This window comes from Anolis carolinensis, chromosome 3, assembly GCF_035594765.1.
Source record: "Anolis carolinensis isolate JA03-04 chromosome 3, rAnoCar3.1.pri, whole genome shotgun sequence".
In the NCBI taxonomy this organism is placed as follows: domain Eukaryota; kingdom Metazoa; phylum Chordata; class Lepidosauria; order Squamata; family Dactyloidae; genus Anolis; species Anolis carolinensis.
The window spans coordinates 240,375,894-240,401,762 of record NC_085843.1 but is presented as its reverse complement, the minus strand read 5'-3'; the positions used below and the strand labels follow the sequence as shown (position 1 = coordinate 240,401,762).

The 25,869-nt window shown below is 39.8% G+C and overlaps 1 protein-coding gene across 2 annotated transcripts in view; it reads left to right on the top strand.

The window, feature by feature from the left end:
* The first annotated feature begins 2,167 nt into the window (after positions 1-2,167).
* Positions 2,168-25,869, top strand: part of dzip1l (DAZ interacting zinc finger protein 1 like) — a 44,347-nt gene continuing 20,645 nt past the window's right edge. The window contains exons 1-9 of one of the 2 annotated variants that reach the window (XM_008106390.3): positions 2,168-2,576; positions 14,180-14,752; positions 15,895-15,979; positions 16,500-16,612; positions 17,503-17,664; positions 19,536-19,673; positions 21,216-21,278; positions 21,911-22,051; positions 22,668-22,698. In XM_008106390.3, coding sequence (XP_008104597.2) covers positions 14,243-14,752; positions 15,895-15,979; positions 16,500-16,612; positions 17,503-17,664; positions 19,536-19,673; positions 21,216-21,278; positions 21,911-22,051; positions 22,668-22,698 — 1,243 coding nt within the window. In that variant the 5' untranslated portion in view covers positions 2,168-2,576; positions 14,180-14,242. Of the gene's footprint in view, positions 2,577-9,243; positions 10,748-14,179; positions 14,753-15,894; positions 15,980-16,499; positions 16,613-17,502; positions 17,665-19,535; positions 19,674-21,215; positions 21,279-21,910; positions 22,052-22,667; positions 22,699-25,869 lie in introns of those variants that run through there. The other variant, XM_003218414.4, reaches the window with a different exon arrangement.

Sequence of the window (25,869 nt, the reverse complement as noted above, 5' to 3'; positions counted from 1 at the left end):
CCTATACTTAGTTGCCCAGAAGTAAACCTCATTTAACTCAAACAGGTTTTCTTCTAAGTAAACCATTCAGAAGTGTACTGATAATTGCTTTAGAAACATGACATAAACTATCCAAACTCACCAATTCTCACGTATGATGCTACATTTTCCTCCTCCTGATGGATGAGCTACCACTGACTGTCTCATGAGGGCACTGTTGCTACATAGTCTGGTGTTTGTATTATTCTATAAACTTTGTATTGATATATTTTGAAGAAGAGACAGGACTTACTGTATTTTAGTAGTAATTAACTGCCCCAGTTATTGTAGGGCATTGGATTTACAAGCTGCAAGAATCATGGAGCTTTTCACAACCTTGTGTTGGCTTCACTTTGGGCCAGAGGTGGTGGGTTTTCTCCGTGAGTGTGTGTATGTATGTTTGTTAAACCCAAGAACCTACTTTAACTTCATAGACACAACACACTACTTGGGCTGCTGCTAGGATGCCCATGTTACACATCACCAGAGGAAGTGCATCACTAGGAAAGAATGCAAAAGCAAAGTTCTCTCCCCAACCTCTTGTTGCTGATCCTTTCCCCCCTCCTTAGTAATTTTCGACACCCAAGTTACATATGCTAGTGGATTTTTATCAGAAAATAACTTGCAAAATTATAAACATGTTTTCCTATAATGCACACTTAAATGAAGCTGCTTATTTATTTACCATGTCAGGAGCGAATTGATATAAATACAGTTATAATGTTTTTGTTTTTTTTAAACACACACACACACACACAAAGTAAAAAACCTGACATTTTTCCAGATTTCCTTTAACCAGAAGCTGGCCACTTGGAGTGCCTCTGGTGTCGCTGTGAGAAAGTTCTCCCTTGTGCATGTGGCAGGGCTCAGGCTGCATTGTAGTAAGTGATCTGTGCTCTTCACCACACTCGCATGTTGTGGTCTCCATTTTGTAGCCCCATTTCTTAAGATTAGCTCAGCATCTCATGGTGCCAGAGCGGCATCTCTTCAGAGCCTTCCAAGTTGCCCAGTCTTCTGTGGTCCCAGGAAGGAGCTTCCCATCTGGTATCAGCCACGGACTGAGGTTCCAGGTTTTAACCTGCCACTTTTGGACTCTCGCTTGCTGAGGTGTTTCTGTAAGTGTCTCTATAGACCTGCTTACACATATATTTATAAAATATTCTTCTGGGTTTTTTTGTCAGAATCAGCTATTAAAATTAAAAACACACCTGAAGACCTATCTCTTCCAGGAGGCCTGCTCCTTCGATTTTAAACTGTGAATTTTAATCTGCATTTTGTGGTGTTGGCATCAGTCTTTGTTGTTTGTATTTTGGTATATATGTTTTAATAATTTTGTGTTTTATCTGTTTTAACCATGTTGTTTCCTGCCTAGACTCATAAGGAAAGGCAGGTAACAAATAACAAATCTTGATTATTGTGATTATTATGATTACTATTACTATATTTTTCATGTCATCCCTTACTTTCAAAAGTACTGTATAAATAAATATACCTATACCAGGGGCCCCTGGTGGCACAGTGTGTTAAAGCACTGAGCTGCTGAACTTGCGGACCAAAAGGTGCCAGGTTCAAATCCCGGGAGCGGAATGAGCGCCCGCTGTTAGCCCCAGCTCCTGCCAACCTAGCAGTTCGAAAACATGCAAATGTGAGTAGATCAATAGGTACCACTCTGGCGGGAAGGTATTGGCGCTTCATGCAGTCATGCCGGCCACATGACCTGGAGGTGTCTATGGATAACACCGGCTCTTCGGCTTAGAAATGGAGATAAGCACCAACCCCCAGAGTCGATCACGACTGGACTTAATGTCAAGAGAAACCTTTACCTTTTTATACATTTCAAAGACAGGAGATCCAACCACAGATTCTGTTGAGACAAAGCAGTACGAGGATGCCACTGGTTAGGGCAAACGTTGTACCAGTGGATTCCATGGGGATTCTCACATCCCTGACGGCAGCTTTCATCCCAGTCTCCTTTCTGTAGTTGTAGGTTAGGGCAGAATTGTAGCTACAGGAGTCTGTTTGATACCCAACAGGCAACAACTTAATAGACCCCAGAGTACTAATGTTTTGATACACTGTGATTATCTAACCCTCCTTCTACATTCTGGTCAGTTTGAAGCTGATGATATTAGTAGAAGAAAGGTAAACAGAGAGGGAAAGAGGCGGCAATCAGGTACAATGTTTTCATAAGTTACTACAGCAACAGCTTGGCTTTGGGGACAGCGTAACAGCTGTTTTCATCCTCCAAGGGAGAAGAAGCTCATTTAGAAAAGAGCCAGAAAGTTGGTTTTAATGATTCACCCCTCCTGACGTTGCAAGTTTAGGCAGAGAAAGCGATTCTCTGTTGCTCTGGGGAACCAGTGCTGGGATCTAGCCGGGATGGTGTTGAATTTCCTGGGTGGGAGGAGAGAGAGAGAGGATTCCAGCTCAGGGAGTTCTGCCTAAAATCCATGCTACTTGCATCAGTTCCCTTCCTCCCACCTTCTCCCTCCCACCCCCTGCTTCTATCACACATATGCTCCCAGAATCACTCTACAAAACATACATCCTGAGAACAGGTAAGGATTTGCTTTCTTTGTTTTCCAGAAGTAAATTTTTGAACTGTGAAGTTCTGCCTTGGAAAAGTTTGAGAACAACGCAAGTAGGAGGAGTTGGGAGGCCCACAGGCTATGCTGTGTTCAAGCCAAGTCTTGCCTTCTCTTGCTTTTGCATATTTCCATCGCTCAGTTAAGCATTAGCAGCTGTTGCATTGGGTAAAGTACAGCCCTCAAAGAAACAGTTGAACTCCTAAGACAGGAAGTAACCAGTGAACCGAGCAGCTCTCCCTCTCTATTCGTCCAATTTAACCAGTTCAGTTAAGAACATTTTCCTTCAGATCAGATTTGTTGGAAACTTCTTTGTGTCCAGACAGAGTTGAAGTAATTGGGGAGGATTTACACTGTGGCAGGGATGGTATTTATTTACTAGGAAATGAATTAGGGCAGCTGAATAGGATGCAGTCTGCTTAGAAAGCAGGATCAAAAATGAAAATTTGATAGTACTGGAGCATGGGTGATTTGAAAATTCACTGTAATGATTTTTAGGTAAAGATAAAGGTTTTCCCTTGACATTAAATACAGTTGTGTCCAACTCTGGGGGTTGGTGCTCATCTCCATTTCTAAGCCAAAGAGCCGGCGTTGTCCGTAGAAACCACCTAGGTCACGTGGCTGGCATAACTGCATCGAGCGCCATTACCTTCGTGTCGGAGCAGTACCTACTGATCTACTCACATTTGCATGTTTTCGAACTGCAAGGTTGGCAGAAGCTGGGCCTAACAATAGGTGCTCACTCTGCTCCTCAAATTTGAACCTGCGTCCTTTCAGTCCGCAAGTTCAACAGCTCAGTGCTTTAACACGCTGCTCCACCAAGGACTCCTTGTAATGATTTTTAGCCATATTCTTTGTTTGCGGAAGCTGGAAAATTCCAATAGTGCCTCAGGGCCCTTCAAGACAGACCCTATATTCCAGGATCTGATCCCAGGATTTTTGTTTATCCCAGATTATCTGACAGTGCAGACTCATATACTCCAGTTTAAAGCAGAAAACCTGGGATCAGATCCTGAGATATAGGGCCTGTCTGGAATGGCCCTCAGAAAGTCACCCGAGCCTAAAGGGCATCTACAACATCCCCCTCTTCCTTCTCAAGTATATTACAGTATAACTCCCATATCTGCAGGGAATACAACCCTGAACTCTGCATGGATATGCAAAACTATGAATAATAGTGAATCTTATCAACATGAAGGACTTCTGGCCCAAAAATATCACAGTTGTACTGTAGGATCTTGGAAATCACTAGAAGGGACATAACCTTGTCAGATGCAGATGAATGAAACCTTAGTTACCATGGATATTGAGGTTATACTGTACTTGGGAGATGTGAGAAAGACTGCTGAGTTTTGCATAGGGAGAAGGATGTTCGTAAGGTTATTCTCTTTTGTGATGGTTTAGTACCCTTCCACATAACCATATAACCCAGAATATCAAGGCCAATAATCCACAATACCTGCTTTGTAATGGATTATCTGAGTCCACACTACCATATAATCTAGTTCAATGTGGATTTTATACAACTGTGTGGAAGGGGCCATAGAAAGAAAAGGAATAATTGACAATCAGGCTGGAGTCTGTGTATAGAGGTTTGAAGTGAGGATCACCACCTGGTTTCTGGATTTTTACAGCAGCAAGAGAAGCACAAATTTCACAGCCATATTTGTGAATGAATCTGATAAACCTGTAGATAAGGACACTACCCTCTTCTGCACAGCTGTGTAAAATACACATTACCTGCTTTGAACTGGATTATCTGGCATTGTAGACACAGATAATCCAGTTCAAAGATGATAATCTGGATTATCTGATTTGATAGTCTGGATTATATGGCAGTGTAGAAAGACCCTGAGAGTTAATTAAAAAGATGATTTTGGTGATTATGATTTTCTTACATGCTTCTCCTTACAACTTAAATTAAAATACTATATAATCAGTAAAGCACATAAAGCAATTTAAAACACTTAGATTAAAAATACACAAATTTAAGAGAAAAACATTAATATCTTGCTAAAAACTCTTCCTTCCATGAGATCGCTTGCTCTCCCCCAAGCCCCTTACATTAAAAGAGGTGGGACACATGTGCTTTTCTCCATTAGCGACAGTTCTGGCATATACTAGGGGCTCAGAACATGATTTCTCACCTGTGTTGTGAACTTCCTCCTTTCAGCATGCTTCAGCTCCATTTAAACAACCAAAGACAACAGATGACAGTCAGAAATTGACACATGTCATCTGATGGGCTCTGTGCCACTTCGTCCTTGAAATGGACCTAAAGTGTCGTACAATAGGGAAAGCGCTCCATGTGATGAGGTCCTTAGTCTGGCCCTAGCAATAGGGATGGGACAGAGTGCTGAGACCTGCAAGACACGTACGGCACTATCAAGACACTTTCCAGTATATAAAGCCTCCCTTCATATACACAAATATTCCCAATTATTTTGCTAATGTGGCTATTCTTTCTGTAAAAATATCCCACTTAGCAATTAAGGTTCCACCACACTTGGCCTGATCAAAAATAGAGTTTAGGCTAAGCAATGGTGACAATACAAGTATGATATGCAATAACAAGCAGGTTTGATTTTTAGTCACTCATGGCCCAAATTGTGGGTATAGACTCTGATAAGGGGAAAGTGTAGTTTTTTATTCAGTGATTGCAACAGTAATAGCAATCTAGCCAAAAATGTTATATCTCATTTGTTTTGTTTTGTTTGCTTGTTTGTTTTGATAAATCAGTTGATCTCCACTTCTGAAGCTGAAGGGCTTTGCCTTCAATGTAGAAATCCTACATTGAGTAAAAGCAACAATGTAGAAAATTTGCAAGAGTTCCGTTCACCCTGCATCCTTTTGGGTTTTGCTATCTACAAATCGGAGCCTCCGGAGGCTCAGTGTGTTAAAGCGCTGAACTGCTGAACTTGCAGACCGAAAGGTCCCAAGTTCAAATCCCGGGAGCGGAGTGAGCACCCGCTGCTTCTGCCAACCTAGCAGTTCAAAAACATGCAAATGTGAGTAGATCAATAGGTACCGCTCCAGCGGGAAGGTAACAGCATTCCATGCAGTCATGCCGGCCACGTGACCTTGGAGGTGTCTACGGACAATGCTGACTCTTCGGCTTAGAAATGGAGATGAGCACCAACCCCCGGAGTCGGACACGACTGGACCTACTGTCAAGGGAAACCTTTACCTTTACCTTATCTACAAATCAGGGCCAGCCCTGCAATTAGGCAGAGTGGGGAAATCAACTCAGGCAGCAGATGCTGGTGGGGTGAAAAAGGTGGAAGGAGCAGGCCATGCATATTTATTTCTATTGTAGGATTGAGTAGCCTGTCCAGCATCTTTTGAGGCTGAATTAACACTTTAAAATTAATACACTTTCATATCACTTTAACTCCCATGGCTCAATGCTATGGACTATTGGGATTTGTAGTTCCGTGAGGCACCAGTACTCTTTGGCAGTACCCTTTGGCAGAGAAGGCTCCCAGGATTCCATAGCATTGAAACATGACAGTTAAAAGTGGTCTCAAACTGAATTAATTCTTCAGCGTAAATCAGTGTTTCTCAAACTCTGCTCCTCCAGATGTTTTGGACTTCAGCTTCCATGATTTCTAACAGTTGGTAAACTGGCTGGGATTTCTTTGGAGGAGCAAAGTTTGAGAAATACTGGGGTAAATGCACCCTGAGCTATGCTCAGGATGGTGGATGATTCAGTCACATCACCAACTTTGAAGCAGGATTGCTAGTCTCATCCACTTCTGTAGGTAGAATTGAGAAGAAGGAACCATTTCTACCACTATTCAGGCAGCAAAATACATTGGGTTGGCTCTACTTCAAGCATTGCCTTTGCATAGACATTGCTCATTATATTGGCAAATGCTTTGCCAGTTAATAAATAATGTAAAAGGCATTCTGGGAAAAGCAGGAGTAATTGAAGTTTGCAGAGCCTACAAATTGGGGTTGCAGAGCTAGTTAGGAGAGGCAACATTCAGTTGAATTGATTCTAGAGACAGTGGTGATATTCTTGATTAGAACTAACTTGGCCCATAACTAACCTCCTCTCTATAGTGAATAGAACCATAGATTTGGAATGCTTTGTTTTTTAATTATTGAAAAACATAAAATGATCATTATGTGCTCCCGCTGCTATTTCATGAGGATAAACATTCCAAATAGAAATCAATGAGTGTGCTTTAAGCTTTTCTGTTCGTTTGTTTCAGTTTCCAGGTACTCGAAGTTATATAAAAGATATTTATCCTAATTAATGTACATTGAGCCCTCATTAAGCCTCTGTTCCTATGATACCTGGGTTGCTTTACTACTTATTAACAAAGTCTTTTTTCCAGGAAGAAGAAAGTGAGATAGATGCATGAATGCCAATGTTTTCAGGGGCCTAAATCAAGTTGTTTTAGCACCACTAATGGATTCTAAATGTAGAAGTATATCTCGGTTAGCAAGACAGATGTATTCCTGGGCATTACATCTCTAACAGAAAATTTGGTATCAGAAACAGAATTAACATGGAAGGGATAGGAATGAGTTTCTATACTACAAGAAAGAACAACAATTCAGTATTTTTCTGCAAACAATATTGACATGTGAAATTAAACATCCAGGTTAGGTAAGGCTTCTTCTCAAAATCCATACAGAGATGAATTTTCACCAGTTCCAACTTTTCTAATGATTTCCATTATAGATCTGTACTTCTTTAACGTACTACAAGTAGCTGATGAGGTAAGCACACTTGGGGTGCATCTACACTGTAGAAATAATATAGTTTGACACCACTTTAACTGCCATTGGTCAATGCTATGGGATCATGGGAATTGTAATTTTACAAGGTCTTTTATGCTAAAGTGTGTTGGTACTTCTCCAAACTACAACCCCCCAGGGTTTCATAGTATTGAGCCATGACAGTTAAAATGGTGTCAAACTACATTAATTCTATAGTGTAGATGCACTCTTTACTACAAAAGGATCACCTAGAGAAGAATCCTATTCATTTCCAGATCAAATTTTATTGCATTGATTACTGCAGATACATTAGAGCAACCCAACACTAAAAGTATGTGTTTCTCCTGCCCACCTTCCCTATCCTCCTAATACTGCTAAAAATGCTGATGTTGCTTTAAAAAATTCTTCCAATCGGGCAGAAAACAAGAAAGAAAAGTAGAGGCTGCATGAACATTAAAAGACATTATGAAAAGGAACTTCTTGGCTGAGACTTTGTTAAGTGAAGAATGCCTGCATTGCAATAATAGCCTCATTCTAAAATGCTAGAAACTGTATAACCTACACAATAGCAAATACAACATGGGAGAATTAATTGATATTCAACAGGCCCAATTTTAGAACTGAGATACTCAAGCCCAAGGAGCCCTTTGCTTTTCTTCTGCATCCTGCTCCTTACTGCATGGCAATAGAGAAGCTGCTTGACAAGGTCAGTCATGGGCTCACATTCAGTAGATAGAGTTAAACAGTAGAAGGATAAAAAAAATAGCTGGGGGGCTAGAATACACACAAAAATGGAAATGGGTGCAAAAATGTTTTTTTCAGAACTTTTGTGTGTGTGTGTGTGTGTCAGGAGTGACTTGAGAAACTGCAAGTTGCTTCTGGTCCTCAGGAGGGTATTTACCAGAACTCGTTTCAAGCAGCTGGATACAATGGTCAAACACGGAAGGTTTAATCAAGTTCCATACAACAAACGATTTTGTATTTGTGGAGCATCAGAGGTGGAGGATATCACACATGTACTGTCCAGCTGTGAATTGTATAAGAAAGAGAGAGACCAATGCCTGGGGCCATACATTATTCACAAAACACACTGGGACCCACATATTAAAACTTCATTTTTGTTGGCTAACCAGAATCCTAAAATAACACACAAAACAGCCCTCAAAGCAACACAGGTGAGAATTGCATATTTGGAATCAATTGGGGTAAACTGTGGAGGTGATGCAGATATTTGACCTGAACGGGGTCTTGTTAACAGCTTGTTTATTTTAACTTCTTTTGTACCGTGGGTTGTATGTTGTATGTATGCCTATGCGTTAGATGTTTTGATACGGCCGATGGGCTAATCAATAAAACATGATTTGAAGTTGCTTCTGGTATGAGAGAATTGGCCGTCTGCAAGGACATTGCTCAGGGGATGCCTAGACCCTTTGTACCATCCTTGTGGGAGGCTTCTCTCATGTCCCCACATGGAGCTGGAGCTGATAGAGGGAGCCCATCCGCGCTCTCCCAGGTTGGATTCGAACCGGCAACCTTCAGGTCAGCAACCCAACCTGCAAGTCATCAGTCCTGCCAGCACAAGAGTTTAATCCACTGTGCCACCGGAGGCTCCAGAACTATCTGCCCTGGAGTGAAATCTTTCCAGACTAAAAACCTATTAAAAACTATTATAAAGGCCCATGGATTCTCTCCACATTGGGGCAAATCCATGGGCTTCTGGCAGGGGGTGGAATGTGTGGAGAAGCTACCACTCCACACCCCACATTGCCTGCCTTGCCTTGTCCCTCATCCTATGGGGGAAGCATCACCGCCCGGCTTCCCCCCTTGAAGGGAAGGCAACACGGGAAGGCTCCAGTGTTGCCACAGTGGCAGCTCTTCTCTCTCCCTTTGCAGCATGGAGCCAGGCCAGAAGTGCCTGTAAATCATCTGAAGGGGAAGCAGAATATGCTGAGCAAATCTGCTTGTCTGATGAGGTGGCAAGGTTTCAAAGTTCCAACCAGTGCATAGATGGTTGTTGTGTACCTTCATTCATTTCACTTTTTGTGATTCATTTCACTTTTGGTGACTCTAAGGTGAACCTGTCATAGGGTTTCTTGTAGATTGTTCAAATGAGATTTTCTGTGGGCTTCCTCTGATGCTGAGAGCATGTGACTTTCCCAAGGTCACTCAGGCCCCTTACACACAGCGAAATAAAATCCCACATTTTCTGCTTTGAACTGGAATATATGGCAGTGTGGATTCAGGGGCCTTCTAGATAAGCCCTATATCTCAGGATCTGATTCAAGGTTTTCTGTTTATCCCAAATTATCTGGCAGTGCAGACTCATATAATCCAGTTTAAAGCAGAAAACCTGGAATCAGATCGTGGGATACAGGGTTTGTCTGGAAAGGCCCTCAGATAACTCAGTTGAAAGCAGATATTGTGGGATTTTCTGTCTTGATATTTTGGATTATATGGCTATGTAGAATGGCCTTCAGTACTTTTCATGGCTGAGCAAGGGTTCAAACCCTAGCTACAAAAGTCATAATCCAATACTCAAACCACCAGATTATACTTGATTGAATACAGGCCATCAACATTACTAGAGGAAACAGCATACTCATAAGCATTATCCAACTCACAACTTTGCGTGTCTGTATTTGGGCCAGCACCTTTAATTGCCTGCACACTTTTGGACTAGTTAGGATTTCTGATTTTAAAAAGTGGAGGATACTTTGCACTTCTTTTCCCCAATGCCTGAATCTCTTGATCTATGCTTTGGGCTGGAATTCTGCTAGCAGTTGCATTTTCTTCTGGGGTAACATAGTGGAAAAACCAAAGCTGCCATCTGAGCATCCTGTTGCTCCAGTGCCATATGCTCTTCACAGTATATGAACCCCTGACCTTTTTCTCCTAGTGCCACCACCTTGGATGCTGGTCAAAGCCCATTGCCATGGGCTCCTCTTGACTTGGGCACCTCCAGGTTAGCCTCCAGCAAGGATTCATCCAGTGGGAGGCACGTCATTTTGGGCGTCTGGCCATTACCCCCAGTAAAGGACACGTTGTTGCCTAGCATCAGTTCATTTGGATCTCCAGTCCTGAACAGGTGCTTGATTGGAATAATATGACAGGGAGTTCAGCATTTCTGAAATGTATCCAGCAAGTGTATCACTCAGTTGTTTGTCTTGATCATTGTTTGCTCACACTGGAGCCTCAAACAAATGCACACAAAGCAGAGAATGAATATTTAACCACTTGGAGTGTTCTGCTTAGCTATGGTATATTTGTGCTACTGTGAGCAGAACTTTGGAGTCCTGTTACCATCACTCAGGACACACCTAGAAACACACTGTTGCTCAACACAACTGCCTGACTGTTGCAAGGGGTCCAGATAGATCAGGACAGTATTTGAGCAGCTCTATAATGAAAACATGGTAGGTGTCATTTTGTAAGAATTTTATCCCCATGGCTGCAATCCTGCCCCCATTTATTTCAGAATAAGACTCACTGAGCATAATGGAAGTTTATTTCAAGTAACATATATGGAATTGCACTACACTGCTGAAATCCTATACATAGTTAGCTTGGAGTAAATTCATCTAAACTCAGTGAAATTTATTTCTAAAAAAACATGCAGGGGGTTTATGCTTCAAATACATTTCAAATGGATAGAATATTTAAAGTAAATATTTTAATAAAAATATAGTGCCAGATACCTTTGTTTTCAAAAGTTAAATTATGCAAAGTTGCTACAAATCAGAACAAGCCCTGTTGGGCAGTAACATAAATACTTGAATCTATGAAGGACTACTTTTCCACATTTCAGCATTACAATATTTGTCATCTAATTCTATCTGCAGAAGTAAAGCAATAGATTGTTTTGAATCTATGTACTGATATTTGTCTAGAATGGTACACTAAATGTTACTAATTAAACACCATAGTTTCAACATAAAATAAGATGATCTTCTCAGTATTGTAAAGAAATGGAAATGTCCCTAATTTATCATTTTCAATGAGTGAGAAAATGGAAATGTTGCAAATGACTTCGTTGCCTTCTTCCAAGTGCTAAAAATATTACTGGTATCAAATTGTGTTTGTGTCTTAATGCACAGTTTATTTTCTATGTATTAATATTACATTGCCTACAGTCACAAGACTAAAGCAAGATTCATGGCTTACTGTGAACAACCTGCATGCTAATGAGCGCAAGCTATTTATTCCCCCTTCAGTTGAATAGGTGGAAATACCATATAAGCTCATTTATATGTTGACCTCATGTGTAAGATGAAGCAGGTTTTGGCGCCAAAATTATGGATTTTTATGACCCATAGATAAGTCAAGGGTCATTCCTCTGAGAGGGGAAAGCATCAGTGCTATCTCAGGAGGTCAGCCATCCCTGGCCACCATCACTATTTTTCTGTCCAGGCATTCAAAAAGTCCAGAAACAGATCATCAGTGGAAATAGTAGATGGCATTGGTGATTCTTCTTGTAACAGACTAAAATCTTACTTTTTGCCACTCCACTCAGAGAAGGGGAAGGTTCCTTTGTTGTTGTTGTTGTTGTTGTTGTTGTTGTTAAGAATTAAGATAAAGTACTTAAGATAAAGACTAAAGTTTCTAGACTTATACATGAGTATATGGGGTAATTGTATTGTGAAGTCTAAATCTGGGATCCTGGTTTGTTGTTCTCAGATAAGCCAGATTTTGTAAGATAACAATGTAGAGTTCAGTAAATCTGCAGCCTCCTAGCTCTTTCAGGGATATATTTTAGATTTCATTTCCAACTTCCAAAGTACATTATTATTTCTGCCTGGGTAGATATATAGATGAATAGATCAGCATTCCCATGTATTAATATAATCAAAAGAGCCTCTTCCCCAAAAAATATTATATGCCAACAACAGAGAACTTGGCTTGTTGTAGTCCCTGACCATTGAGGTAGAAGAAATGCCAAATGTGCAATTGCATGAGTGTAAGTTCAATTATTATTATTTAATTGTTTTATTCTGACTGTTGTATTTTCTGGTTCTTTCTTTCTTTCATTTATGTACATTTATACAACAATAGTTTTAAGTATTTTAACAAATAAAGTGGATGTATATGTAGCCAATACAGTTTATTTGCGTTAGGCTAATATAGGCTGAGTATCCCTTTTTAAAATACTTGAGACCAGAAGTGTTCTGTATTTTGGATTTATTTTATTTTATTGGATTTTGGAAAACAAGCAGTCCCTGAGTTACAAACATCTGACTTAGAAACAACTCATAGATAAGAACAGGGGTGAGACCACAGGAAATGAGAGAAATCTACCCCTAGGAAGGAAAATTCACTCCTGAAAGAGTTATCATTGGGAAAAGTGACTCCACTGAAGCTGTTATCACCAACTCTTGTTTCCACAACAAGCCATTTTTTTTTCAAAATCCCATTATTGCAGGGATGGAAAGAGGGAAAATCTTCTGAACAGGGACACAGAGAGCAAAACAAACACCACAGGGGTGTTATCCCTTCCCTATGCTATCCAAAGCTCTCTCTCTCTCTCTCTCTCTCACACACACACACACACACACACACATATGGCTGGAGTTACACTTTAAAAAGTTACCTGTTCCAACTTACATAAAATGCAACTTAAGAGCAAACCAGCAGAACCTATCTTGTTTGTAACTTGAAGACTGTCTGTAATTACATATACATAGTGAGATATTTTGGAGATAGAACTCAGATCTAAATAGGAAATTCATTCATGTTTCATATACAGTGTTCCCTCACTTATCGCGGGAGTTAGGTTCCACCCGAAATAAGTGAAAATCTGCAAAGTAGGGACAGGATATTTATTTTGATATTTATACATTATTTTAGTAGTTATACACTATTTTAAGTCTTTATCAACCAATTGTATGTTGATAAATCTCCTCCTCCTGCTGCTGTTGCTGCTTGGGCTCCTTTTCTCTCTTTTGGCTTCTCCTTCCTCCCTTCCTTAGGCTGTAAATTGTAATTTTTTATGTTTTATAATAGTCTTTTAGAGTTTATTGAAAAACCGCGAAACAGCGAATCTGCGAAAAGTGAATCGCAAAGTAGTGAGGGAACACTGTACACCATATACACATAGCCTGAAGACAATTTTATATACAATATTTTTAATAATTTTGTGCATGAAATAACATTTGCGTACACTGACCTATCAAAAAACAAAGATGTTGCTCTCTCAGCCAGTCACGTAGACAATTTTGGACTTTTGAATTCTAGATAAACGATGGTCAACCTATATTGTCAAAATCAAGCATGTAAAGTATGTGTACTATCTATTACTTGATTTGTGAATGCAGAGATCTAGTTTGCATATGATCTGTTTTGGGTGGGAATATAAACACAACATGAATAGTTACGTACATTTTTCTAACCATTTACTGCCCGAGAAATTATAAATATGTATGTGTGTGTGCTTATGGAATGTGCAAACAGGCTTTTGTGTGTGATTCTTGTTTTAGGTGGAAGTTGGAGTACCTATTGTAGGTATTGCATTGTGAGCAAGTCAAACTTTTGAACTATAAAAGCAGTCACTTCCATGTGTTCATATGTTTATCATGCTATTTTGTTTATTTCTTGATTCATTTTACTAGATTTTTTGAATTAATAGCTGATTAAGGAACTGATATGGCAACACATAAACTGATATTTGGGGCGGGGAGGATTTGAGTACTTCAGTAGAATAATAACAGCAGAAATATATTACACAAACCTTACATCTACATTTTGAATATGTAGTTACATGTAAATACTAAATTATTGTAAGTCAGTAGTTATTGGTTTCTTCCAGTTCTGACTCATCTGTACCCATATGGGTTTTGTTGTTTGTTTTTTAGCCTTTTGCACTCAATATTTACTACCCATTGCCACGGCCAGTATATCGAAATTATTGGGCAGGTATGCCAGGCTCAACATTTCCTTTCCAGAGTAGCAGTGACCACTTTGGAAACATGCTAGCCACTCCTAGTGTGATTCCTGCCTTTAAGTTCCAACTGCGGCGGGACACCATAGACTGGAGGCGAATCAGTGCCATCGATGTGGATCGGGTGGCCCGTGAGTTGGATCTTGCTACCCTCCAAGAAAACATCAACAGTGTCACCTTTTGCAATCTTGATGCAGAGAAGTGTCCATACTGTCAACAGCCAGTAGACCCTGTTCTCTTAAAGGTCCTCAAGATGGCCCAGCTGATCATTGAATACCTGCTCCACTCTCAGGAGTACCTGAGCATGAACTTGGCACTTCAGGAGGAGCAGCACCAGGCTGCCCTTGAAGACATCAAGCGCCTCAAGCATGGCTTGGATAAGCAAGCAGAAGAGCTGAAGAGTGTCAGGGAAGAGAGCAGGAGGCGTAAGAAGATGATTGCCACCCAGCAGTTGCTCCTGCAAGCCGGAGCCAATAACTACCATAAGGTTAGTTCTAAGGAGAAGCAGAAAGGGCTTGGTCCTTTTCTCAGTATTATATCTATGTCTGGGTATGTTAATAGATAGTGCAAACAGCTTTTGTGAGTATTCCTTGTTTTCTATAAACCCCTCATTTGGGGGTTTATCTTTCGTGGATTTGATTATCATGATCTGTTTAGGAATCCCTGAAATTCCTAAAGAGGTGTTTTCTCCATTAAAACATCTAGGGGTTTTTTATTCATGATTTTTTTTGTCTTTCACAAGAATTATACCCCTAACCCCCATAGAAATAGGGCTTATTGTAGCTGTATATATCCCAAATATTTATTAAGTATACATAGGAAAATGTATGCACTTATACATCTCCTCTCCTATAAAGGTTATGTTGGAGAACATACTTCCTGAACACAATTGCATATTGTATTATTTTTTGTATTCTTCACCGCTTTGGGTCTCTTTTGACAGAAGAAAAGAGGCATTATTATTATTATTATTATTATTATTATTATTATTATTATTATTATTATTGCTGAATGAGTTTTGGAGCTGTACTTTAAAAAATATAACTTTTTCAAGCAAACCCAAATACCAATATTTGGTGTTTATATAGAGATGGCTAGTGAGGTAGAAAAAGAGGTAATATGCTCTTCTGTGTGAGTCTGCCCTCTATCAAGTTGTTTATTATTGTTGTTATAGTTATTCTTTTAACACATCCTACAAAGATAAAATACAGACAATTGAGCACGATTGTCCTTCAGGATCAATTAGACCCATGCAGTTAGATTGTTCGCAGGAAATATGTATGCTTTTTGTCTTTGTTTTACCTTTTTTATATGAGAAAGGTCGCAGAAGCAAAGATCAATAGTCAACTATTAGGACTACAAAGGGACTACAATGAGCTGCTGTTTTCACAGAAGTTTCTAGATACAAGGACTAGTACTTGAGAATATTTTTAACACATGAGCAGGTCTGCATTAATATTAGTGGCAGTCAAGTTACTCTTTTGATTCCCAGCTATGTGATGATTCTATGTAAAGTGGTTGAATAAGAAGAGAATGGGAAGTTCTCTCACCCTTAACTTCTATGCTTAACCTTTCAGTGTGCTTTATATCTTGAAACTTTTCATCTGCTTCCCCTCTCTTTTTCGGTAGTGCCAGCTGTGTGACAAGACCTTCATGAATTATTCCTTTCTTCAAGCCCACATGCAACGCAGGCACCCTGAAGCTACTGCAGCTGGTGAGCTCCTGGGGTCAATGTGTATTCATTCTGAGCTTCTGCGGGAAAGGTATTTCAAACTGCAGTGAACAGGAGAGGAATTTCTATTCAGCATAATTTAGTATTGCCATAATTTCCAGAACTTCTAGAGCAGAGGTAGGCAAAGTATAGGCTGCAGACCCTTTCAGCCTCCTAGGAAGAGATGAAAGTATTCCAAAATGCTCTCCAAAGCCCTCCATGGTTTATGGAAGGCACTTCTATCACATTTGAACATTCATAGACCACTCAGAAATCAAACAATGTTTAACCTAAAATGCTATTTTAAGCTTCAAAATGACCTTACTTAATCTGGTATTTTCACAACATATTTAGACCCCTCAAAACATATTTTTTGAAAGAAGAAGTTTGCACATTAGTAATTGTCCAAGAGTATTCTGGCCATGTTGTTTTCCCCAACAATTTATATTTACAATGGAAACAGGATATTTTTTTGCAATTGAGGGCATTGCTAATGTTGCCTCTCTTGGAATCAACTTTACAGAGAAGGAGAAGAAGAAACAAGTGCAGCAAATGGAAAGTGAAATTGAAGAACTGAAGGTCAAGCTGAAGGAAACCCATATCCAACTGGAGACTGAGAGTCATTATAGAACTCAGGTATGAACTAATAAACATATGAATGAACAACGACTCAGAAAAGCCCAAAGGACTGGCTGATAGCCTCCTACAGAAGGGTGACTGCAGCTCAGGGGCTCAATGTGCTCCCTAGAGGTTTCCCATATGTCTTTGGAGATTCCAGACTGGAACCTGCTCTGCCTCCCAGGCCCTTTTCTCTGGCCAAGGATGCAGAACCATTTAGGACAATGGGTGAAGAGGTTATTCCACATTTCTATACTCCAAAATTCTCACTGTTTGCTGTTTGAACACAACTCAAAAGATTCCACCTAACATGACAGTTGTTGTTTGGCTGGAGGGAATGTGCAAAACAGGGGCCCGATACTGCTACAATTTGGGAACAAAAACATCTTTTCAAGGATCAACTGAATACATGGAATCTCTGCTGTGATCTTCTATTATTACTTGCCACTGACTTATATTAACAGTGAGGTTCCCACTTCACAAATGTTTCATGTAAGCATCACAAGAAGTAGATACCCAAGTAAGCCAGTGCTTAGGACTACCCAGACTATGCAAAAAGGGACTTAATGCTTCTCTTTATATAGAGAAAACTAAAATGGGTAAGGGGATATGGCACTATGATGGTAGAAGGAAGAGAGTCTTTGGTTTTTGATGGGATTTGATCCCCTGGCATTATTTGATCTCGGGATAGATCAAACTTGGAGTGAGGCATAGTTCTGGCTGAAAAAGGTTCCTCTATCCTGTGAATATCTACCTTGGACCAGCAAAGCCCATATTGATCATGAGTCCCTCAGAATATATGTAGTTTAGTTAGAAATTAGATTTCTGAAAAAATGGACATTGTTCTAGTTAGCCACAGCCTTTCTGCATTTTTCCTAACCAATTTTGAATTTTGATATCCTTGATAGGAAGCAGAAAATATTCGTCAAAGAGAAGAGGAAGGAAGAAAAAAATTTGAGAGATGGAAGGAGGAGGAGAGAGCAAAATTCGAAAAGGAAATGGAAGACCTTAGGCAGCTCTTCCTTACTGAATTCAAGGATATTTCCAGCAGGAATACTGCCTTGGAAGGGGTAAGGGTAATGTATGATTTGTTATTTTCTTGTCTACTTAAATGTTCAATGAATCACTACTGGACAGTAAGCTATGCAATATGATTTCGAAGGGAGCTATGTAGAAAAATATTTTTGTATTGCCTTGGCTTTCCTCTAGAAAACAATCTGACAGAGAATGTTATCCATCTGGTATCTTCTTACACATAAAGTGTTTAGTGTTTAGAGCTCTCTGATAACTTGGGAGGAATATTGGATTGTTTGCATAGTAGGTGTCCATATGAAGTTGGTTTATATGCCTAGTCTAAAAAGCTAAACTAAGCATCTAAACACAATGTTGTTTGGATGAAAAGTTAATCTGGAAATATTTAGAATACCTTACTAAATTGGAAATATGTGAAAGGGATCTCATTGTGTTCAGATTCTGGTATTTCAGGGTGGGGAAGAAATGCATTTCTGTCTCTAAATAAAGTTAGGTGCTTGATCCATTAGGCTGGTCTTCTAATTTCTCCTAATGTGGATAGGAAAGTTCCCTTCATTCTTACAACCTCATCAGATGGCCAAAATTGTCCATTGTGCAATGCTCCCTCTTCATTTGCGGCTTGGAACATGCCAGGTCCCATCCCACAATGTAGATCTAATTCTGTCAGGGCTCCGTGGTGCAAGTGAAGAGGAAGTGTTGTAAGCCACTGTGATAGCAATATGGAAGGCTTCCCATGTTGCATAGACAACAACGGGGGGAAACCGGGTACTGAACAATTCCTCCCATGGGATGGGGTGAGGGGGAAGCCAGGCGATGCGGATCATGGGGTGACGGGTTCCCCACAGTGCCTGATGAATCCCACCTTTAATGGGATGAGGTTCTAAATGTGTTACATTGCTATAAAAGATCATTCTTGTAGGGGCAATTTGACCCAAGTTAAGATCTATTAAAACAAGAAAATGGTTATCTTGAATTATAACATAACGTAATGATTCTCTAGAGCATGTTGACACAGATTGTGGTAAGGATGTATACAGATAATACTCTTCCTATGTTTACTGCAGTTTGTACAAATATACATACTGTTGGGAAACCTCAATTTTTCATTAGTTTAAATGCTTCATTTATACACCCAAGGAGAAGGCAGGAACAGACTTTGAGAAATCTCTCCAAGTAGCAGAAAATACATGCGTGAGATCCTGAATCAGGAGATGCATTGCACAGTTCCAGCATGATGAAATGGTGATGTGTGCTCCCTGCCCCCTCTCCCTTCCCACAATTCTCCCTTTCCTCCTGTACCCACTCAATGCCCATTTAAAGTCCCATGGAAAATGGGGCATTATTGGGATCATTTGGTTATGTGGCCATAGCCAGACACATGACAATGATGTCATATTTCAGAACCGTTCCCAGAAGATGCCTCCATTGTTGTGCATCATGCTGCATATAGCCAGACACCTCAATTGCCCCATGCTCTCTGCCAGCAGCCAGTCACAAAGCAGGGAGGCAGCATAAAAAACTCCTATAAAGAACTCTAACAAAATATCAGAGACAAAATTTCTCTACTGGTCCCTAACATCATTCATAAGTAGAAAACCATGGAACTGTTATGATTATATTTATGAAGGGGACCAATCTGTGTTAAAACTACTTATGTTTTCCCAATCAAGATAGGGAAACATTTCATATTGGCTCTTATTTTGAGTTTTACTATCTAACAAGTGGTCTTTTTCCATGGGGAGACTGAACGCAGATGTAAAATGGTTAAGGTTGTGGACTATGCACACTTATGTAGGATTCAGCTCCACTCAACTCAGTGGTACTTATCTCTTGTACAAGTTTTCTCCAGCCACTACTGCAAGATCTTTGACAGCAACATTTTTACATAAACCACTTGTTCCATCATCAGAAACTTCAAGAACTGCAAGTCAAGAGTACAGTCATCTCTAATCTGGGAACACTGCAGGATGATGAGTCTGTTGACAAGCAGCAATGGACAAAAACTCAGAGGGAGCTACAAGGGATGAAAGCAAAGATTGATCAGCAGGTAATAAGCCTAGATGGAATAGTAGTTTGAGCATTCATGCTGTAAGCTCTGCAATAACAAGCCTTGCTCATATCAAGTAGCTGGGAAATGGTATTAGTGTCTACTTTTTGTGGTCTGTTAAACTCTAGTCAACTAAGACCAAACCATGAAATTTAAGCTCCATAACTATTGTGGACAGGACAAAAATGACAGCAAGCTAGGTAGCATGTTGTGACATCACTTTGCTGATAACCCCTTTCTTGCTTGCTGAATTTCCTATGTATGTATGCATGTGAGTATATACATAAATATTGAGATATCTTGGAGATGAGACCTAAATCTGAACAGGACTTCATTTATGTTTGCACTGAAACAACAGAAAGCAAAGACATCACTATTGCAGCCACCCACATGGACAATTTCAGATTTTGGATTATTTTGGATTTCAAAAATCCAGATGAAGCTTAATCTACATTTGAGAAATGCATGTATTTTACAAATGTACATTAAAATGCATATAAAATGTAGAAAAATACAGTCAAATTTTAATTTGAAAAACAAACAAGCCTCCCAGTTCAGTGAAGACATGAGCCCTATCAAGCTTCACAATAAAACCAAGAAACCTTGACCACCCTACATATTGCAGATATTTACACCTGAGACAGTAAAATTTTCTGATTAATAAATGTACAAATGATTAGCATGGTAGGCCATGCTCCCTTACCTGACAATAAACCCTGTTGAACTCAGTGATAATTAGTTTTGAGGACCTATGTCTTAGGTCAAACTGTAAAGATGCTTCTATTGACACATTTGTCAGTGAACTCTGCAAAATTGAGCATTTTTTAAAAAACTTGGCAGTTAAGCAATCAGATTCGGGACTGCCCCTCTGGAAAGGGCCTGCACCAGGTCATTGACCGGCATCCCTCACAGCTTCAGTGAATCAGAAAGGAATGATGGGTGGAACCTTATAGTTGCTTTAAGATAGCACAACATCCTAATTTTGGCTCAGAAGTGGATGTGAACAAATTAAGAAATGCATGTTTGCAATTTCAGGTGACTTCCTAATACAGGCAGTCCCTAAGTTATAAACAAGATAGGTTATGTAAGTTTGTTCTTAAGTTGAATGTGTATGTAAGTCAGAACAGGTACATTTTGAGTGGAACACTAGCCATAAATATGTATATATTAGGTTTGGATAGTATAGAAAAGGGTTAACACCCCTGTGTTTTGCTGTCTGTATCCCTGTTCAGAATATTTCAGCTCACTTTCTATCCCTCTGATAATTGCAATTTGAAAAAAATGACTTGTTGTGGAAACCAGAATTGGTGAGAAAGCTTCAGTGAAGACACCTTTCCCCCATGATAACACTTTCGGGAGTGAATTTCCATTCTGAAGGGTAGATTTATCTCACTTCCTGTTGTCCCACCACCGTTCTTAAATATGAGCCATTTGTAAGTCAGAGGTTTGTAACTCAGGAACTGCCTGTACATTTATACTGGTGGTGATCTCAAATACTAAAATAAATGTGAATAATACTAAGGCATATCTATATATTGACAGAAAATGGAGTGGAAGTGGAAGCTGAGGGAACTTCAGAAAGAGCACCAAATAGAGAAGGAACAGGTGAGTACACTTAAGCATCTGATTCCTAATTTTTTCTTCCAGTAAGACAAGAGATACATTACCCTGGTATAAGTCAATATGGAGAGTAGGGACAGTAGGGTTGTATTGTAGATCAACACTCTTTCCATTTGTGTTTAGTGTATGATCATATCCTTAGGACTGCACATACGTAGACCTTGTGAGTGCATTGCTCAGAATGCTCATGTGGAAGGACAGAGCCTGTAGGCAGCATCCCACTCCAAAATTGATGCGCACACCCACAACTGTTGTGTTGGTTGTGCAGCAGTGGAATATTACCAAATGACCAGGTCCAAAACAATAGGTCCTTTTTTGCAGTCCAAAAAGAACAAAAAGAATATATCTGATTTGCTCATGGTGGCCTTCACAAAACAAGGTTGCAGTGGATACTCAGCTGAAGCTGAAAGAAAAACTAACAAGGAAAATGTTTAAATATGCTGGATCTATATACATCTTAACATTTAAAAGTTAAGATTTCAGTGCAAAATCAAATTCAAGGATAACCCGATTTATCTGGTTGCATTGAGAGCATTTTGCTCTGCTATGAAAGTGTTTGTTGTAGGCACAATGATCACTGGCCCAGCTCTCTGAATAATGCAACTTTCTCTGCCCAGCTAAAGACTGAGAATGAGAGGCTACTATCTACCTTGTCTTCTGACCAAAGGAAAATAGCAGAGCAAAGTAAGCAGCAAATGGCAACACTCAGTGCCCAACTCAGGGAACAGGCAAAGATCATCAAAACTCAGGAGAAAACAGTAAGTGACACACTCATATTCCTGTGCAAAGCTCTCGACTTCCCTCTGGTGGCTTAAATCCACCACAAAAAGAGTGTAGTTACCTTTCATTGTTATAATTGTAATGTAATTTACTTATGCTTTACTTCTTGCAAAAAAGATATAATTGCAGCACAGATTGTGTATAATAAGTTACTTCATATCTCCTGGCATATGGCTTCATAGACCCTCTCTGCTCTAAGACATTATCTATAAAATAAACAGAATCCCATGGAGCAAATCTAATTGGACTGTGCTGACTTCAGAATGGAATTAGCAAACAGAATATTTGAATGTTCTCTTTTTTACTGTGAGAATATTCAAATATGCAGTTTTCTGTGATTCTTGTAATTAAACTAGTTTGATGGGGAGAATGTTTCATACTACAAAAGAGTTTACAGCACAGTGCCAGTCTGAAATTCTGGCTTTCTATTTCATTTCCTAGCATAAAATGTGAAATTCATGCTTATATGCTTTGTGAAACTATCTTTTGAATATTTCATGTTACATTTGAAGCTGTGGGCACTCATATTACGTAACCAGTCATTATACCTTGTGAAAAAAAGTTGATCTTTTAATAACTTATTTTGCCTTTCAGATTAAACTTCTGTCTTCCAGCAAATCCAGAGGTAATGGGCAATATCTAGAATTAATGGATTTCCATAGTGAATACTAAAGTGTTCTTTCCCCCTCTTTTGTCAAACTGTATTATCACAGAGGCAATTTTTAGGCAAGTGGATAAGGATGTTCTGCAACAGCCATGTCTGTCAATTTAAAACCCATAATGGAGTTAATCATCCAGCTCTTCTTCTAAGGTCATTCTGAACATTTCACTGTGATCTCAATGTCCATTAGTTTAATATTGAAAAGGAGACCTAGAAGTAAGAGATGCCACTTTGATTTCTTAGTTATTTTCTCTTTTAGATGGTGACAACTTCAGGCTGCTTTCTAGAGACTAGGTTTCTTGCAGTCCCTGTTCCAACTCTATCAAGGATTAATTATTCACAGAAATGCTAAAGTTGTAGATAATTTGCTGATTTGAAAGAAAATTCTTTCGAGGGAGGAATCTGTAAAATCTATAAGGCTGAATTTCTACCATGCATCTTTTCATTATGCTACTAAGAGGACAAAAGTCTTCAACTGTCCCTAAAGATTCAGCAGACAATGAAAAAACAACCATTTCCTTCTTGGCTATTGTCCAGAGAGACTTAAATACTTACAGTGATTAGCACAACATGCAGTCAAATCAGTCCTTGAGTGGAAGTGGAACTACAATGGCAGGTGGTGGTTTCTTCATCAGTGGAATAGTGAATGCACACTGGGTTTTAGTCTGAACTTTAAAGGAGTTATTCATGATGCTTTATTCTATTCCCCAAGTAGTTCAGCACTTTAGATGATGCCTTTAAAGTTCAGTATAAAACTATGAAGGCCCCACTGGCATGGAAGTCACCGGACACTGTTGAAAAGAAGATGGAAAATTGTAGGACAAATGTCACATGTATCACTTAAAGGGCTTTTTAGATTCTCTTACATGGTTAGTGTGTATCTCTGAAAGAGATCAGTGCCATTTATCATCATGGCACTTTAGAGAGTACAACAGGAAAAATTTCTAAACTAGGGAGCTTGCAATATAAAAGTCAATCGAGGAGGAAACAACTAATTTCCAATGAACAAACCCGCTATATCCTGCCCAAATGTAGCAATCAGCAGAGTTATTTTCAGGGAACATGCATGACTCTCTCTTGTTATTATTGGGAGAATCTATGAAAGATCTCCCCGAGGATTTGTTTCAACTTGTACCACCTGAGGATGCCAACAGAATCCTTGGAGAAGTGAAAACCACCATTTGCACTCTTGGCCCCTGTCTCTCTTGACTTGTCAAACAAGCCAAGGGGTGTATGTTCTGGATCAGGGAACTGATTAATGCCTCTCTCATTAAAAGAAGCTGTGGTAATACCACTACTTAAAAAAACAGTCCCTGGATCTTACCATATTGGATAACTACAGGGTCTCAAGTTTACAGTTCATCAGTAAAATCTTGGAGTGGGTGGTGGCCAAACAACTCCAGGGATTTCTGGATGGGTTGATTAACTGTATCTATTTCAATCTGTCTTTAGACTGGGATATGGAACAGAAACAGCTTTGATGGATGATCTACATGGAGAAGTTGTTAGGGGGAGTGTGCCCTGTTAACTTTCCTGGACCTCTCAGTGGCCTTCAATACCATCGATCATGGTATTCTTATTGGGAGACTCAAGGGGATGGGGTTAAAAGGCACTCTGTCACAGTGGTTCTGATCCTTCCCATGGGCCATTCCCAGAAGGTGATCTTGGTCCTGCTCAACCTCATGGCTGTTGAGCTGTGGGGTCCCACAGGGCTCATCGCTATCCCCAATGTTATTTAACATCTACATGAAACCATTGGAAGAGATCATCCAGAGTTTTGGAGTTTGGTATCATCTGTACACAGATGATTCCAACTCTACTACTCATTTCCACCTTCCTTTACAAGGAAGCAGTTCTGCACCTGAACTATTGCCTGAAGTCAGTGATGGACTGAATGAGTGTGAACAAGTTGAAACTTAATCCAGACAAGATGGAGGTACTTCTGGTCTCTTGGAAGACAGATCCAGAAATAGGGTTACAACCTGAGCTGGATGGGGTCACACTCCCCTTGAAATCTCAGGTGCACAGATTGGGAGTCATCCTGGACTCTGCCTTAAACCTGAAAGCCCAGGTGACGGTGGTGACTAGGTCAGCTTTTACACACAACTGCACCCGTTCCTGAAGAGCTTGAATCTGGCCACAGTGGTACATGCAATTGTTACATCCAGATTGAACTATTGCAATGCTCTCTACGTAGGTCAGCCCTTGATGAATTCTCGGAAACCACAGTTTGTGTTAATATCCAGTCAGACTTCTAATGGGACCTGATCTCAGGGAGCACACTACTTCGTTATTGAAGAGCTCCATTGGCTGCCTATTCATTTCCGAGCCCTATTCAAGGTGCTGGTTCTTACCTATGAAGCCCTAAACGGCTTCAGTCCAGGCTACCTGGAACACCATGTCCTCCTTTACATACCTGGGTGAACATTGAGGTCAAGCAGGGAGACCCTTATTTCCACACGGGCCCCCTCTAATATGCGCTTAAGTAGGAACAGGGAAGGCTCCTTCTCAGAGCAAGCAGCAGCACTTTGGAACTGCCTTCCAGAAGAATTAAGAGCTGCCCTGTCCCTGATGAGCTTCCGGAAGGTGTAAAGACATTCTTATTTAAGAAAGCTTTAACTAAATATTGTATATGCCAAGGCAGGATGGAATTTTAAGATTCAAGCACTTGTTTATCAAAAGGAGGTTTTTTTATGGGGGAGGAGGTAATAGGTTTACGATGTGATTTTTAACATGTTTTAACTTTGTATTGTATGGTTTTATTTTGTTGCAAGCTGCCTTGAGTCTGCTTGCAGAGAAAGGTAGGGTAAAAATATCTTAAATAAATGTGAGGTCAATATTAAAACAGGAAAAGGATGCACTGTGATCTCAATGGCATACTTTTAGACTTAACTGCAGGCCTAGTCAAAGCAGTACGTGGAAACTTCTGAAAGCACCTGCTAATGATTCATGGAAGATGATTTATAGTCATGATTAAATCTTCCTCACTCTTTTTTTAAAAGTTGAACTTAATTGCAATTAATTCCCATTAAAATCATAATTTAAGTCAATATTAAGTTTTTAATGTTGGTCCCATGAAAATGAAAAACAGCTGTGAGTTCCGCCTACTAACGTGTCATTGTGGTGCACCTTTTG